A 16,152-nucleotide genomic window follows, 5' to 3' on the forward strand; every position below is an offset into this window, starting at 1 on the left:
CAGAAAGGTTAAATATATGGAAAGTATTTAACCTATAGAAAATAAAGATGCAGGTAACCTACCATCAGGTTTCAAGTGTACCAGGGGACCCATTAAATAAAAGAGAGAACAAATGGTTCTCTAGTCTTACTGATAATGGAACAAAAAAGCTTAAAGTGCTGCATGGGGGGATATAAGGAAAACAATTTCTTGCTGTTAGGGCTATAAAATATCAGAATAGGCTATAGGGGGAATTTGGGTAATCACCTTCCTTTAGATTCTTTAGGAAAGGATACACAGCTAAGTGTTAGCGTTGCCAGGGAGACGGTGACTGTCTCATTCTGTTATCACACTAAAGAGTATTTGATAAATGACATACTAGAAGTGCACGGTAAATGAAAGCTACTATTGACTTAATGTGAAAAACTTTCAAGGCAGTAATCCAAATTCCTCCAAGGTAATAAGAAAGTGTAAAAGTTTCCCAAAGCATAGTATCCCCATGACAATGTGCTAGAAATAAGTACTTAGTATACAAAAAGCTTAAAGTCCTATTTCCTCTCTACTCTGTCAGAGAGGACACAGATTATCTTGGGTGATTTAAACTACCAATGTGAACTGTTTGGGAGGATTAAGAAAAAACATATCAACAACCACAAAAGACACATGGTATGCAAATCTTCCTATGTATGGGTATCCTCTACTTTTTTGAGAGTTTTATGCCACTTTGCTTTTATGAACAACCTATATTAGTACCTGTTTTGGCTAACCAAAAGAAACTGGAAGAGGATTTTTGATTTTATGATAAAGGTGAAAAGCAAAAATAGCAATTAGCATTTGTTCTGCAGAGAAAGAGCCTTTATAGAATGGCAGCACATGCCCAGAGCAGAGTAGCGGGAGTGGCATCGCCCAGCTTCTTCCCTGGGACCTACTCAGCATCTCAGCATCACGCCCCCAGAGCTCTGAATTGTGCATGTGAGCATCAGTGCTTTATCTCAGTTTATTTTGTTGTGTATCTGTTAGCAAGATGTGATCTAAGGTAACTGCTTCTTCATTTTACACCATTTCAGCTTACAAAAGTTTTCACAGGAATGCTCTACTGTCAGAGAGCATAGCATGAGAAGCCTATATGCAGATACACATATAACTCTGAATTGATAGTATATATTACAAGCAGTTTTATTAAAATATTCATCATATAAGAAGTCTCACCACCTCCTTCCTCTTCCTGGATGCCCTGGTCCTCAGCTCCCTGAACAATATCGTTATCCATGGCATCATAACGAGCGTGCTGCCTGCAAGGGAAATGGTCATCAACTCAGTGACACAAATGAAGTAGCACAGTTTGATGTAAGTCATTTATCTTTAAAAACAATTATCAATGAATTTTTTGACAGTTTTTTAAAAGCAATAAAAATTTTTCTTAAACATATCCACCAGGTTTAATAAAGATTCCAGATACATTTTCAAAAGATACCTTAAAAAAGATAAAATTCCTTTCAAATGATAAAATAGAGCTAGCACAAAACCTGCTAGGCTATTTTGGGATTTAAACTGTTATTTTTAAGCAGAAAAAGAAGCTGATTATTTGAAAATTAAATATTTGGGATATAATTTTCAGGTAGTGGTTCTGCCTCAGCTACATGAGGAATGACAGCCCCTCAGGTTCATGGATAACATATGCATGAAGCTGGTTTTAATATGCTTCTAAAAACCAGGGCAGGGGCTATCAGGCCATCAGAAGGCTACCGTGGCTGCTCTGGGTGCGGCCGGCCTTCCTCGTGCCCAGCCTGCCTCTGCAGGGTCGTCTCCCTGGGGAGGAGATGCTGCTGCTGCTGCTGCTGCTGCTGCTGCTGCTCCTGCTGCCTCAGCAAGTGTCCCTGAAGCCTCTGCTGGTGCAGGGCCTCCTGGTGCTCCCGTAGCCGCTGGGCCTCCTCTGCCTGTTGCACTGCCAGCCTCTGCTGTTCCAGCTGTTCCTCGTATGGTGACTGGAATTTGGTGACCGGCTTGGCTGAAGGATACACCTGGGGAACAGTGAGGTGGTGCTGAGGAAGAGCCATCAGGTCCCCTGGGTCCTTTCTTCCTCTCTTTCTCACTCATGCACAGAAGGTAGGGTTGGTTTATTAACACACCTATCTGTCAGGTACACTGTAATTATACACTAAGTCCAGTGCCACTTGGCACTGGGACTCCTATTTCTTCTCTTTAAGTCATTCTGGGCTTCTTTAAGTAGCTGATCATCCCCATTTGTTGGCATTAAGGCAGATTGTGCTCCCTCTCAAATGGAAGAGGACACAACAGAAGAAATGTTTCGAACTTTAATTAAATTTATGTTCAAAAGGCTTTGCTATAAGTGGGCACTTAATAACCTCAGACTAATTGGGGCAATTTGTGAGCTGAAGCTGAGGCTAAGGATTTTCCATGAAGAGCTAAAGACCTAGGGAAGCTAATTAACTTTAGCAATGTGTATACCAGTATCAGGCAACACAGAGCCAAAGAAGGCCAAATTTCCGATTAGGGTGGAAAAGCAGAGAACCAGTTTTCTTCAAAGAAACCAAATATGAATGAGAAGAGAAGCCTTTCTGATTAAAGGAAAATCCGATACAGGAATTTTTAAACTCTGTTTTCCATTCTTAAACTCTATTACCACCCTCTCCTCCACCTCTTGACTAATGCAAATACATACAATTCTCACCAAAGGGAAGACAGTGCATGATTGAGAGAAACTAAACCTAGCGGGGAATTACATTTGCAGAAAGCTATAAAGGACCCAAGACTGGGAGAGGCTTCACAGTAGGTTTGCAGCAACATAACAGTGAACCTACAGAGGCCTCCACAGCTGCTCAGCCAAAGCTTCTAGCAGCTTGAAGTCTTGGAAAGTCTGAGGCCAAACAAAGCCTCAGAACTATGAATAAAGGGTGACTAGCATCCACATAAAGGCTAGGTAGCCTATTGTCAGGTGTCAGCTTAGAAGCCATGGAATAAAGATACTTCCTTGCATCAGTACTGTTTCAGTTCTTTTAAAGTATCATTTATAAAAATAATGGATGTTTTTATGAAGTCTCACTTACATGAGAGGGGAGTACCCAGTAGGCAGAGCCTGAGCAGAGAGTTCAGCATTTTGATGACTTACTAACCACCCTGAGATGAGTGTGCAAAAACCAACATATGATTTGACAGTAAGTGAATAGGGAGAAAAGTACCTTTGATCACAGAAAATGAGTCATTTCTTGGCCTCAAGATGCCCACAGGACTTGAGCATGGACTGGGAAGGTGCTAGATCAGAAGCCCATTTTGTTTCCTACTCTGTTAAAGGAATGCGGCCGAGTCTCCCTGACTGCACCATTAACAAAGACAGTACACATACGTGCACGGACACCTTTCTTTTTTCCCCAGTCATCTTTCTGGAGTAAAGTAGCTATGCTACTAACATCTCAGCAGAACATTTCAATATATGCATGGAACATTTAGCAAAATCACTCAAATTTTATTTTAAAAATTATCCATACATGGGAGGGCTTTTTCCTTAAGATAGCTGACCTCTGAACAATGTGGGGGGTTAGGGGTGTAACCTCGCCACAGTGGGAAATCCTCATATCACTTGTAGTTGGCCCTCTGTATACAGCATTCCTCCATAACTTCCCTATGGGGGTCCCCTGTCTGTGTAGCACCCCACCTGCAAATTCCACCAAACATGGATCCTGAAGTATTTATTACTATTGAAAAAAAAGAAAACCTTGTTTAAGTGAAACTTAGAGGTTCAAACCCTCCTTGTACAAGGGTCAACTGGATATACACAAAAAGCCATGCCCCTTATCCCGGTGATTGGCTGGATGGCCTCGTACCTGAGCACGAGCCTGCCCTTCCAGAAGTTTGGATGCTTTTTGATTGCGCTGGTCCTTCCACTCCCGATCCTGCTCCTCTGGTGATGGATCATGCTCCTCCTCAAGGTGCTCAGCCTGCCCGACCTGTTCCATAGCCTCCTCCTCCAGGGCCTTCCTGTGCTCCTCTTCTACCTGCCGCTCCTCAGGCTCCCTGGGTCGTGCTTCTTGCTGGGTCAGTTCTGCGGGAGCCGGAAAGTCGGCCTCCTTCTGGGTGGGAGGGTAAGGTTTTATTTCTTCTGTTCTTCCAGGGACTGCTTCATGGTTCTGCCATACTTCACTATTTCGGGACACCTAGGCCAAGCACATCACTGGAAATGACACTCTTCTATTTCCAAAGTAGTGACAGAATTTCTTTATTATCCTGTCTACAGAGTTATAACATAAGAAAATCCTGGAGTCTAGAAATATAGTCCTCAATGAAAAGTATGGCTGCAATAGAGTCACTTAATTCTTCTCACTGTGTAATCTCACCTATAAAATAGAGATAACATAAGCAAAATTTCATCGGGAAAAGAATACCATAAATTATACAAAAGTAAAGCCTATAGGTGACCACAACTCAGTAGACCCTGCCTTCGAAAGCAATCTTAGTCCTGTTTTCCCCTAGAATAAAAAGAGCAAAACCCTCATGCTTCAAGTGATCAAATACTTAATTTTCTTCAATATAAATTTTGAAAAGAGAAGAATCAACTGAGGATGAGTTAATTTTGTTTTTTGCTAGCTAATATAAAAAAATAATGCCATTATTAATGGACATCCATGTTAGCTAAAATAGTGCCCATTAGGCTAGATACAACAAGACATTTTTAATGTATGAAAGGGGTATTTCTTCATAAACCAGAGGAAACCTTTTGCAAATATTTCATATTAATACAAAAAATTCTCAACAAAAAGATGTATTTTTTACAGAGAATTCTTCCAAAATTTGATGATTTAAGTTTCCCTTCAAATTTCATAGATTTCTATATGGTCTTCATTACTTAGAAAAGAGGAGCTGATAGAACATCAATAGGAAAATGTGTTAGTCCTCTCCCCACCTTCCTACCAACAACCTTCCTATCAGAAAGAATACATTCTTTGGTCAGGTTGTTCTTATATAATTGAAATAAATGTGAAGGCTTCTTCTCAAACTAGCAGAAACTGGATTGTATAAATAAATAAACCAAGGAAAAAAGTCCTTTCTTAGACATCTGAGGGCAACCTTTGAAAGTGTATGTTTTACCAAGTCCTTACCCGGCAAGTTTGAATTGATGGTGCCCTGGCTTTGTAGGAAATATTTCTCTGAAGAGCCCTAAGTGCTTTCACACCCCTGTCACTTATCTCCACAACATCCTTGTGAGAAAGGTTAGAGCAGATAACTAGTATCACCACTTCATGGATGGAAAACTGAGAAGTCTAAGTCTTGAAAAGATTAATCAGTAAACTGGTAGCTAAACTGGGAGAGAAAAAGAACTAATTCCCAGGCCAGGGCTCTGGTTGTGTTTTCTTAAGTTAGGAGCAACGTGAGACCCAGAAAAAGAACAAGCATCCATGAGGACACAGAGCCTGTCTGTGAAGGAATACTTTGCTTGGACTGAAGATTCAGATCAAATCCACTCATATCAACTTAATTATTCCTATAAGATGACTGGAAGAATTGGGCAAGTCTTCTCAAGCAGTCATTGTTAAAAACACCTTTGATAACCACATTTGCCATTTTTATTACAGGTGTGGTTGCAAAAACACCTTTGTAAGAATTAATCATGTTGGTGGCACCTCTGATGCTCCACTTGGGAGATTCTTAAGCAACAAGGCTTAAAAAGAACAAGAATACAAAAAAGTGGATTCAGTGACTAGCATTTATACTCTTTACAGTTTTATGAAGGCCTTTTAATACAAACTTTGACATACTCTATGTGGACCTAGTACAGCATCAAATTCAAATATATTATCAGCTTTAATACTTGAATGGGCTGATTGTCACCTAATAGCCTCATCATGATCATTTAACCTTCTCTACACCTAACTCCACACACTCAGAAATAAAAAGCCCTTAAAGTACTCAGACATAACAGCTCCTTTCAAACAAATATACCCACATGAAGAAAAACAAAGCTAGTTTAGTCTTTTCTAGAAAACAGGACAGCAGTTTTCAATGTGCATATCCCCGGACCAGCTGAATCAGTTAGAAATACAAATCCTCAGGCCTCACCCCAAATTAACTGCACTGCAAACTGTGGGCTGGGGCCCTGCTATTTGTGTTTTAACTACCACGCTGGAGACTCTGATATATGCCAAAACTTGAGAATGAGTGTTCTGCAGGAAGAGCTGGCAATATTTAGAGCAGTTCATCTGAGGACAGCTTGACAGGGAAAGTGACCCAACCACAGATTACTAGTTCACGCCTCTTACCTCCTGAGGCTCTCCTGGTGACTTGTCCCTTGCTGTGATGTCGCCTTGAGGAGAATGTGCCACCTGGGTTATATTTTGCTGCTCTGCTTGTTCTGGTTTTCGAAAGCTTGGAATCCTATTCAGAGTATCTTTCAGTTGTTTATATTCTGCAACTTGAGTCTGCATACAGATTGCACAATTGGAGCAAATTGCACAATTTAAGAAGGGAAAAGGATATCATTCATAGATGGTCCACTGGAAGACTAGACAAAAATATTATACCTAAATGCAATTTAGGAAAAATACGCAAGTTTTTTCCATGCATTACTATACTTACTTGGACATGCTTAACCACTTTTAAGCACATGCAAATTAGAATTAGAGTTAAAAAGGAACAGAGAAAAAATATCTAAGGCAGATGTTAGTTTCCCATGCCACATTAAGTCAGAGTTTTTATAAATAACTTTCTAGTATAAATATCATTATTAAAAGTAAGACAGCTATGTAATCAGTTTTATGAATTTAAACCTACTTTAAAAATTCCATGGTTATATATTTGCAGATATCTTTTAGCATGATCTGAGTAATACTTTCCAGTGGAAAAGAATCACAGGCTTAAAATAAGTAACCCTCTTCCCCCCCAGTCAGTTTGTGCTCAAATAAGGTCCCTTTCTCTGAAGAAGGCTTCCTGTATTGTGCTCTGCATTCTGGAAAGCAATCACATAGGCGTGAAATGAGGCTGGATTTTTATTCTTCAATTCTAAGTGTCTTTTTTTCTAAAGCGATAAAGGCACTGATGTAGGTGTAGGACTGGAATATACTCATATGTGCGTATCTGTGTGAATATGTGGTAGAGTATGTATGTAGTAGTTTTAATACAAGAAGCAAGAAAGAAAAAAATCAAATACTTTAAGAAAAATCAATAAACTGTTTATACTTAGCTCATCATATGCACCAACCCTGTTATCCTAAAACAGACATGCTGTGTGTGTAAACACATGCTTAAACAAACATATACAAGAACCCAGAAATTGCTTCTGAATGAGCTTTGCAGGCGGAGCTGCCTCCCCCAAGTGTGCATAGCAGAGCAGGGAGCTGGGGCTGGTGAGTCGTTGTCCCCCAAACAGCACTGAACCTGCAGGGCTCTCCCACCCCAAGGAAGAGGTGTCTTTCTTCCTTTTTTAACTCACAGGTGAAGAAGCCTGCTTGTTAAATCTGTCTCAGGAGAGTGCTTCTTTATGATCTTTGCAAAGGTGTGCCATGTGGCTAACAGTGGCCCTTAGCCCAGAAGTTATTAAAACATTTGCAAGCCAACTTTGAAGGTCAAAAAAAAAAAAAAATGACATCCACATAGGGATACTTTTGATAAGATACATATTCTAGCCTTTCTTATTTCTCCTTTTCCTAGATATAAAATCTTTGAAGGCAGTAATGCTGTGGTTCTCAAATACTAGCATTAAGAATCACGTTAAGAAAGAGAAAAAAAAAAAAAGGAGTTCCCCTTGTGGTTTAGTGGAAACAAACCCGACCAGTGTCCATGAGGACATGGGTTCAATCCTTGGCCTTGCTCAGTTGGTTAAGGATCTGCATAAGCTGGGGTGTTGATCGCAGGTGCAGCTTGGATCTGGCGAGCTGTGGCTGAGGAGGAGGCCAATGGCTACAGCTCTGATTCGACCCCTAGCCTGGGAACTTCCATAGGCTGCAAGTGCAGGTCTAAAAAAAAAAAAAAAAAAAAAGAATCATGTTAAGTCATAGAAGGATCATGTTAAAAATGCAGGCTCCTGGACCTCCACCCTAGAAATTATGATTCACTAGGTCTGGGGCAAGGCCCAAGTGACTGTGCTACAGGGGGGTCTTCACAGATCCGGGCTTAAGAGTTAAGTGTGACTTTGATGTCGGGATGACCTGAGCTTCAAGCTTGGTTCTGGGCACTGATCTTGGGCCTTCTAACCTTACTTTATTTAGCTGTAAAAAGGGTACGATGTTATATAACTCAGTAGACTGTGACTACTAAGTAAAATTCTGTATAGAAAGTTATTATGATAATCTCTCAAATTCTACTATGTTCCTGTTTTCACCCTCCTCCATGACATTTAAAAATCAGGTTGTCAAGACAGAATATCTCATAAGATGATTTACATGAGAAACGTAGGTGCTGAAACAGCATTTGTTTTCTAAGGAGATCTGGGGAAAGTTTTAATAGGAGGATAAAAAAGCAGGAGAAACTTGGAGGCCTCACCCAGAAAAGCCAAAAAGGTATCTAAAGGAAGAGAAAACTGTACTTAAGTTAAATTAAATTTTTTTTCTATTACAAAACTTTGTCAGTAATATTCCCCATGTGCTTAGGATAGAATTTGGTTTTTGTCATTAAATAAACTATTTTACTGATATTTTTCTGACTTTTCAAATTATTGCTTAGTCTAAAATTTATGGCCTTTATTGTACATAGAGTATTCAAATTGGTTTGTCACATTTTTCAGTATGAAAAGCAGTTTCATATATAATAATAATCCTCAGAATAATTTTTATAAAGAAGCTTTTGAATGTAATAATACCCTCTGAAGTCAACTGAATTTATACACATGTGAAAAATTACCACACAGCTCTACGGTTTTATAATAAAATACCCTATCAATGCATGTCTTGAAAAGGGGTCCCAAAGACACAGATGCTACAGTTTCTGAGATGGATCAGGGCCCAGCATGTTATACTTTCAATAATTTTATAAATACAAAAAATAATTGGTAAGCACAGATAGTTGGTTTTCCTTTGCCCTTTCCTTTTAAATTCTTCCAAGAGAAGAAAAGACCAGTGATTAAGACATAGCAATTAAGCTAGCAATTCCTGTTTCTTTGCTTTGACTAGAAAGTTGTAAAATAGTATGATATTACTTTAATAACCTCTCCAACACTTGGATTGTTTTGTTTGTTCATTCAGTAAATATCTACTGAGGGCATGCCTTGTGCCAAGGATGGTTCTAGGCTTTGAACAAATGAAGCTTACAACTTTTGTTTTGCTTTCTATTGACCTGAGGTCTCTTATTTCCTGTATTTGACCAAACAACCCATAAGACTAGTCTTAAAAGGAATATTTGTGGCTGTAATGCTAAGAGCAAAGGAGGAAGGGGTGAAATATTAAGCCTGACAATAATTTATTTAGGTAGCTAGCAACATAAAATCCTATAGATTGTAAAAGCAAGGGTGAACACAGGTCAGACAGCAGCAAAAGACTGTACCCATGGGATAATTTCTGGGATTGAAACAAATTTTGGATCACTGCATGTAGGGGCTAGTGGAGTGCAGAAAAAGTCATATGCACCACACTGTCAGTACAAAATTGTAATCAAAGATTTTATCTTAATGTTCTTTTGATTGAGTTTTGAAAGCATGCATGATCTTTGGGATTAGGAAAGCTCTGGCCTAAGGAACTCAGTGAAGACTGGCTTGTAAGAGACTACATGCATAGAGGAGTTCAGAAATGTGAAGCAGACTTAAAAAGAACCCAGAGAAGCTGCTACCCTTCTAACCTGTGCAGCAGCTAGTGCACTCTTGTGGTCTTCCAAAGTCACTACAAGTTGTTCATGCTCGGAGAGTAAATTCTTATGCTGTTGCTACACAAAAAAGAATTTTACATGTTGAGTTTTCACATTCTAGGACAAACTCCTCTTGGGTAGACAGGGGTATGACTACCTAAATGTTGCAGGCTTGCCTGTTTGCTTATTGCTGCAGCATTTGTGAAGTTTAAAAATGTGTGTAGAGGGAAGCCTACAAATTAATAAAGCCTACTGACTAAGACAGTATTCCACGGTCTAAAATGTGCTACCCAAATAGCATCATCACTTATAATGAAATCAAAACAAAAATAAAAGTATCTTTCATTATCAATAAGCCTTTATTATAAATAAAAAGCTTATTAAAATGCAACCATCTAGCAAAAGAATCTTTCTAGTACTAATGGAAACATTGGGATTTCCAAATCATCGTTTAGCTTCCAATGCAGAAGTAGTAAAGTTATTGGGCATGGTCCAATTTATGCAAAGCCCAAAATAACAGGGTGGATTGAGAAGCAGGTCAAGAAGGGAACGACTTCTAAAGTCACTTTACAAAAAAAAAAGTAGGCAAACACTAAACAGTCAAGTGCCGTTTTTTTACCTTGACATCCTGCAGCTGTGTGTGCATATCCTGGTGTGCTCTTCTCAGTTGTCTGTTTTCTTCTCTCAAATTATACACAGTTTCTATTTTAGAAAAAAGAAAATCATGCATAAAGCCTTGGGACTTTCAGGCTTTTGATTCTATTATTTTCACATCGAAAGCCTCACATAACTTTTTCTAGGCTTTGTTTTGAATTTTGACAGTACAATATTCCAAATCAACAAAACCTGTACCATTTTAGCTTGTGACATGGATTCAGCTGGACAACCAAATACATTCTGGTTCGGTGGTTTAAATATGTTTAAACAAGCTACACACTGTATAAGTTAAGAGTTTTTATTTACTCCTGGACTAAAAATGAAATATTTCTATTTATAAGCAAGCCCTTAGGAATGAAATGTAACATGTAGGGGTCATTTAAGATTTTAGTCTCTTCACAAATTAAAAACAAAGTTATCAAAAAGCACAAAATGTTTTTCTCATAGCATGATTAATTTCCACAGTCCTCAAAAGGTATTTCCGTTGCAAAGGCAACTCAAGAAATAAAGACACTGAGAGACACCCCACCTGCTCAAAAACTCTAAATATATTTTCTTTCTCCTACCATGGAGTTCTTCGACTGATCCAAATTCTCCTTTCAATAGCTACAGGGCACTTCTTCCCAGGGCTACAATATGTAACTGTAGCAGTAAATCCTAAAATCTCCCCAACATCAAGCCCTATGTTCAGCCTCTTGGTAATTTCCCCATATTTTCTGTATCTGGACATTAGATGTTATGAACTGGCAGCCCTTGGGTCAAATCCAATGCACAAACACTTTTTTTTTCTTTTTTTTGGCCATAGAGTGTTGGCCTACATACAGTGTCTTCCACATTTGAACAGTTGCATCTTTTAAATATCAAGAATCTGGGTCTAATAAGACCTGGCAATATTAGGCCAATTCTTATGTGACAACACTCAGCAGAAGTTAAACGGTGGCTGGGTGGCCATGTAATTTATTTTCCAATGGGAGATACTTTTGAGAGTGAAAGGGGGTGCTGTTAAGAATTATGCTGGGACAAGCAGGTATGAACCTGGACTGAGCTGGGCAACTGTCCCCGAAGTGGCAGCCACTCGTTGCAGATAGAACTTTTGAGTCTCCAGAGCTGCACTCAACATTGAAGGAAAGCACCAGTCCCCACCTCTCCTCAGATTTTCTGTCCACTTTCAGACTCCCCGCTTGGGCATTGGATTTGAGACTGGGTTAGGGGAGAGATGAAGATCAAGGTGGGAAATGTGGCCAGTGGCTGGGTTACCCATGTAATAATAGTGGATTTTCTCAAAGGTCAAAACAAGAGGACTTAAATGTAGCTGTGTGTGCATATCAGCTGCTGGGGCTTTAGTCTACACACACACACACACACACACGCACACGCACACGCACACCTGAAATACCCAAACTTGGCTGATTTTTAAAGGAATTCAGTTTATAGCCTCAATGACAGCAGCTCCTGTGCCTTTGCTGTATGACCTGGAGCAAGTTACTTAACATGAGCAGGCCTCAATTTCTTCGTTTGTGAAATTAGGCTAAATAAAATGCCTACCTTACAGGTTGTTATGAAAAGTTTCCACTGGCACGTGGCAGATATGGCAGCTATTATTATAACAATAATGAGAAGAATAATCATCTCAGCTATAGCTATACATATTCTAAATTCCAGATTCCCTCTTCATATCACATTAATCTACCAAGGACTACTTGGACTAAATACCTCATAGTTTTCCACTACAGACCCGCCTTTCTCACAGTGTGCATTATTAACATACTGTCCTATGTATTTGTCAGGGACCATAATTGAATAAAAGTGCTAATGTGAAAATTGATTATCTGAATGTCATCAACGGCACTGTCACATTATTTAAGTTTCTCTGAGAAACTTTCAAAAATTTGTATCAGAAATATTGTTCTCTTTGTTGCTGTCTGTCTCCGTCTCTGTCACTCTGCTTCTCCCTCACGCCACAAGGTACTGGTAGATTCTCTCTTCTGATGACAAGAGCCCTATAACTTACTGTATTTCTCTTTTTGTTCTGGGTTCCAGGAAGCTCAGACCAGACCATCAGGCTTGAATTATCTGAGGAGGCAGAACTCACAAGTGTCCCCATTTTTTCCATGGTTCTGATTTCTTGTTAAAATTTCACTATACTTAGTTTTGAAGAAAGTAGTAAATACAGAGTAGACATGAGATAACATGCTCTTTCAGGCAAAAATTGAAAGAACTATATTCTGTAAAGTATGCCAAGATAGGTTGGGCACCTAGAAAATTCTAGTTCTCACTCCTAAATGAATCTACTTAATGTCAATATAGTTAAATGCTTTTACTCAGCTTAGCTCAGGCTTGCAAGTGCTAAAGGGTGTATCCAATAAGCCCAATGTCGTTTTCCTCATCACACAAAGGTGTAGCTTCCTCATGGCAGCAATGCCATCTGGTCACTGGAGTCTTCAGGTTCTCCCTTCCTTTCTACCATCTTTGTGTTCAGTCTTTCCTCCTTACTCTGTTTTGTTATCTCAAGGCCTCCTCACCACCTGCCACAGCACCAACAAGCCAAGGCTTCTCCATATCTGCATCTCTTGGGTACCATCTGCTGCCATCTGGCCCAGCTCCATCAAGACAACCTCAAATTGCCTCAGTGGCTACTTAACACTCATGTGCCTTTTGGTTGTAACCTATTTGAAATACTTATACACAAAGCATTGCAAAAAAAGTAGAAAAAAAGTCCAAAGGACCCACTACACAACTTGGCTCTATGATGACATTTTAAATAAACCTAGGGAATCGTTTGGCACAGCACAGTTAACTAGTTATAGAAGACCTTACTCAGATTTCACCCTTGTTTTTGCAAGCACCGTGGACCTTTTTAAACTAAACCTCAAACTTCAAGCTTCTTTAGAACCTGAACAGGTGATTGTAGAATATGCTGTTGCTCTTTTTCAGAACTCATATGTACTCAGAAGTGATATATTTTGTTCCATATTACTATTAAAATATCTGATGCTGATGTTGATGGTGGTTAATATACCATGTACTGGTAACTGTTCTAGGTGCTTTACATAAATTATTTAATCCTCATACCTACTCTATGAGGTTGATACTTTTTACGAAGACCCCGCTTTTATAGATGCGGACAATGAAGCCTGCAGTGATTTATGCGAAGTGCCTACTTATGTAACTAGTAACTCAAGAGGCCCAGATTCACCAGAGCAGTCTGACTCCAGAGCCTGAGCTTTTTGAAGCTACTGTTGGTGATCAACAGGGAGTCTCTGTGCACCTGGAGAGATCTGGGAATGTATCACTGTGACTGGGACACACTGATGGCATTTTGTAGGTGGGATCAGGGATGCTAAATGTCTCACAACACAGGTAAAAAGAGAACTGTCTTGCCCAACATGGCCAGTGTGCCCCATTGAGAAACACTAAGTTTTCTATTCTGTTTCCTTAAACAAACCCAAAGAGATAAGTGTAAATGTTAAAAGTCACAAGGAATTAAAAAGGAGCTAGTAAAGGACCACATGAAATGTAAATCAATCCCCCACAGCAAACAAACAAAAATCTGTTGTTCAAATGTTAATATGACTATTCATTTCCACACACACACTGGCTAATTGGGCTGCCAAATACCTTTTTTTTTTTTTTTTGTCTTTTTGCTATTTCTTTGGGCCGCTCCCATGGCATATGGAGGTTCCCAGGCTAGGGGTCCAATCGGAGCTGTAGCCACCGGCCTACGCCAGAGCCACAGCAACACGGGATCCGAGCCGCGTCTGCAACCTACACCACAGCTCACGGCAACGCCGGATCGTTAACCCACTGAGCAAGGGCAGGGACCGAACCCGCAACCTCATGGTTCCTAGTCGGATTCATTAACCACTGCGCCACGACAGGAACTCCTTCCTTTTTTTTTTTTTTTTTTTTCCAAATACCTTTTAACTTAGAAAGTTCTTGTTCTTTCTCTTGCTGCAGCTGCAGGTATTTCTGCTTATGGTCATTAAATGTCCTGCTGAAGTCTTCTCCTTGTTTGCGGTGTTCCTCTTCCAAGTCGCTGTGCTGTTTCTTGAGCTCCTCGTGTTGACTCTGCAAAGATGAAAACTTGAGCTGGGATGTACAGTCTCTAAGCTACATCAGAATCTATCTCCCAATAGCACAAATGAAGCAGTAGGCTTCATTTTCCTCAGGTTGCTTTGAATTTGTGCAGCTCCCTTCCATTTCCTTTCCATTTCAAATGAACAGTTTGGGATTATGGCCAAAGATAATTTTCTCCTTAATTTTTAACATTAATGTGAATAACAAGAGGTTGGAAGTTTCCAGAAGCCATGGAAAAGGAAGGGATTTGGCAGGGGCTGGGGGGTAGGGGGGGAGGGTTTCCCAGGGACTCAAGTTACTGTGGAAACAAAGTAAAGCTAATGGAAAAATTACCCCTCCATGGATACTCTAGATTGCCTCTTTCAATTGGATGTTTTCCCAGCAACATTTTTTATTTCCTTTCTTTGATTTTCAGTCTTCCTGGTAACCTAGTTTAAAGAAGGGGAAAAAAGACTTTTTTCCCTTTGGGGGAAGTAGTAAATCAATTGTTTATAGGCTGATTCTTACTTACATTACACCTCATTCTAATACTAAGCTGTAATCACAATCTAGATAAATTCTAGTCTCCAAATGCTTAATGCAAAAGGGCGGTCTGCTTTCATTCATGTGTTGCTTTCTTGATAATAGGAAAGATTCTGTTTCAATAAAAAGCACATGCCCTACTGACAAAGGCAGAAAGACAATACCAAACAAAACACTGGGGAGTGGGAGGGGTGTGGAGATGGTGCTGAGGTTTCCTGCTGTGCAGGGTGACAAAATGGCTGCTGCTCATCTCTTCTGGCCTGACAGAAATAATGAAGCAATCTCTCTCTCTCTTTTTCAGTCTTCCTGACACACAATAATGAGTTTTATCTAAGAACCAAGGAAGGAGAATCTTTAAATATAAATTGTGTTCCTGTGTTAGGTAAAAGGATACTTACTAAACACTAGTAACAAAAAGGCAGCATTTTAACACTTCTACTGCCTCCAGTGTGTCTAAGATCAAAGAAAATACCTAAGGAAAACTGCTCTGAGAAATTAGACCAAAAAATGAAACAAACAAAAATTCTTAAAGGATAGAGAACAAAATAAATAATTAGGCTAATTTATTAAAAGATGTGTAATAAACTCACACAATGTTCTTTGTAATCAAGTGATAAGATGGAGCATTACAACTGTGTATCACTTTTAGCCAAAAATGATTTTAGTATACCATATTACAATACAAATTAACTTTCTGTAAACTTTCTTTAATCACTTAAGTTACTGAGTTAATCCTTTCATTCATTCATGAAGAACAACTTTAAATTACTCACTTTCAGCATCTGATGTTGGACATTCAACGCGCTGTACCTGCTATTGGAATCTTGCTGTAAATTGAAAAGCAAATAGTTAACACAAAGATAACAGATTTGGCTCTTTTATGAAATAGTTTTAAAACTTTTAATAGAAAGATTCACTCATTTCATTTGTCTACACACACCCAGTATACAATCTTCCACTCTACTATCTGAGCTAGTGAAGGGTGCAGACTGCTTTCTTCACTAAAAGCTTGAACCAGGACACATCTAAAGCCATCTCTTTACTTAATAGCAAAAATGAAGCTTTAATTTTCATGTAAGTTTGCTAGACTTTAGTAATGAAAAAGCAGGACATGGAATTGCCAAACAGCACCTT

At 39.3% G+C, this 16,152-nt stretch overlaps 1 protein-coding gene across 4 annotated transcripts in view; it reads right to left on the reverse strand.

The window, feature by feature from the left end:
* GOLIM4 (golgi integral membrane protein 4) overlaps positions 1-16,152 on the reverse strand; it is a 78,531-nt gene that overhangs the window by 19,229 nt on the left and 43,150 nt on the right. Inside the window, exons 4-11 of one of the 4 annotated variants that reach the window (XM_047785972.1) lie at positions 15,792-15,845; positions 14,337-14,487; positions 10,382-10,464; positions 9,757-9,840; positions 6,252-6,410; positions 3,822-4,151; positions 1,726-2,000; positions 1,192-1,271 (exon numbers count right to left, since the gene is read on the reverse strand). In XM_047785972.1, the coding sequence (XP_047641928.1) occupies positions 1,192-1,271; positions 1,726-2,000; positions 3,822-4,151; positions 6,252-6,410; positions 9,757-9,840; positions 10,382-10,464; positions 14,337-14,487; positions 15,792-15,845 (1,216 nt within the window). Of the gene's footprint in view, positions 1-1,188; positions 1,272-1,725; positions 2,001-3,821; positions 4,152-6,251; positions 6,411-9,756; positions 9,841-10,381; positions 10,465-14,336; positions 14,488-15,791; positions 15,846-16,152 lie in introns of all 4 variants that reach the window. The other 3 variants (XM_047785962.1, XM_047785990.1, XM_047785982.1) reach the window with 3 other exon arrangements.

This window comes from Phacochoerus africanus, chromosome 1 (assembly GCF_016906955.1).
Source record: "Phacochoerus africanus isolate WHEZ1 chromosome 1, ROS_Pafr_v1, whole genome shotgun sequence".
Lineage (NCBI taxonomy): Eukaryota > Metazoa > Chordata > Mammalia > Artiodactyla > Suidae > Phacochoerus > Phacochoerus africanus.